The sequence below is a fragment of the Pundamilia nyererei genome, unplaced genomic scaffold, assembly GCF_000239375.1.
Source record: "Pundamilia nyererei isolate P.nyererei 1_Seehausen unplaced genomic scaffold, PunNye1.0 scaffold00259, whole genome shotgun sequence".
NCBI classification, from domain to species: Eukaryota; Metazoa; Chordata; class Actinopteri; order Cichliformes; family Cichlidae; genus Pundamilia; species Pundamilia nyererei.
The window spans coordinates 740,556-741,381 of record NW_005187660.1 but is presented as its reverse complement, the minus strand read 5'-3'; the positions used below and the strand labels follow the sequence as shown (position 1 = coordinate 741,381).

The 826-nt window shown below is 49.4% G+C and overlaps 1 protein-coding gene across 2 annotated transcripts in view; it reads left to right on the top strand.

The window, feature by feature from the left end:
• Nucleotides 1-820, top strand: part of carhsp1 (calcium regulated heat stable protein 1) — a 23,318-nt gene extending 22,498 nt beyond the window's left edge. For both annotated transcript variants that reach the window (XM_005749995.1, XM_005749996.1), the window contains exon 5: nt 582-820. In XM_005749995.1, the coding sequence (XP_005750052.1) occupies nt 582-744 (163 nt within the window). In that variant the 3' untranslated portion in view covers nt 745-820. The remainder of the gene's footprint in view (nt 1-581) is intronic.
• The last annotated feature ends 6 nt before the right edge of the window (nt 821-826 follow it).

The following is an 826-nucleotide window of genomic DNA, read 5'->3' as shown; positions in this document are numbered from 1 at the left end:
ACAAAAATATCCAGATTTGTGATGTTTGATGCTGCTGGGTTTCTTGAATAATTAGCTGAGCGAGGAGTCGTGCAATAGACGGATATGAAAACGAAACCACACGAGAAATCATGGCTCGAGAATCCCGTTCATTAACTTTCACTAAAATCTACAGAGAAAGCCGGTGAGCTGTTCTAATAATGTTTCTTATTATTGTTCATGTCCTCTTCAACAGGAAGTGTCTCATCGTCTGGTGTGTCGTGTGTTTTTGAATCAGAGGTATGCCTTTTTAGGCTCTCCTCTCCTTTGCTCTGTGGCTAACGTAGTAGAACATGAGAGGCACAAACTGGGTGTCAAATGGCCACTTGAGAGGCAGAGTGATCGTTTGTCTCTACAGCTGAAGTCCTTCTACCTAACAAACCGGTGCTGATGAGACTGAGCTGTGTGACTGGTTCTGTCTCCCCTGAATCAGCAGTGAGCACCAAAGTGTATTTGATTCCATCTACAGCTCATCCAGCACTCGGGAGGCTGAAGCAGGACAAGAGTTCAGCGTGTCTGTAAAATCCAGCTGGGTTTGAACCCCTCTGTCTCTGTCTCCTCAGCATCGAGGGCGAGTATGTGCCGGTGGAAGGCGATGAAGTGAGCTACAAGGTTTGCTGCATCCCTCCTAAACTCGAGAAGATCCAGGCAGTGGAGGTGACCATCACCCATCTCAAACCTGGGACCAAACACGAAACCTGGTCGGGGCGCACCGTCGACAGCTGAACACCTGAACCGCGCTGGTGGGAGGGAAGAGGAGTGGGTGGAGTCAGCATGATTGGGGGGGCGGGGTGGAAGAATGAAGTGG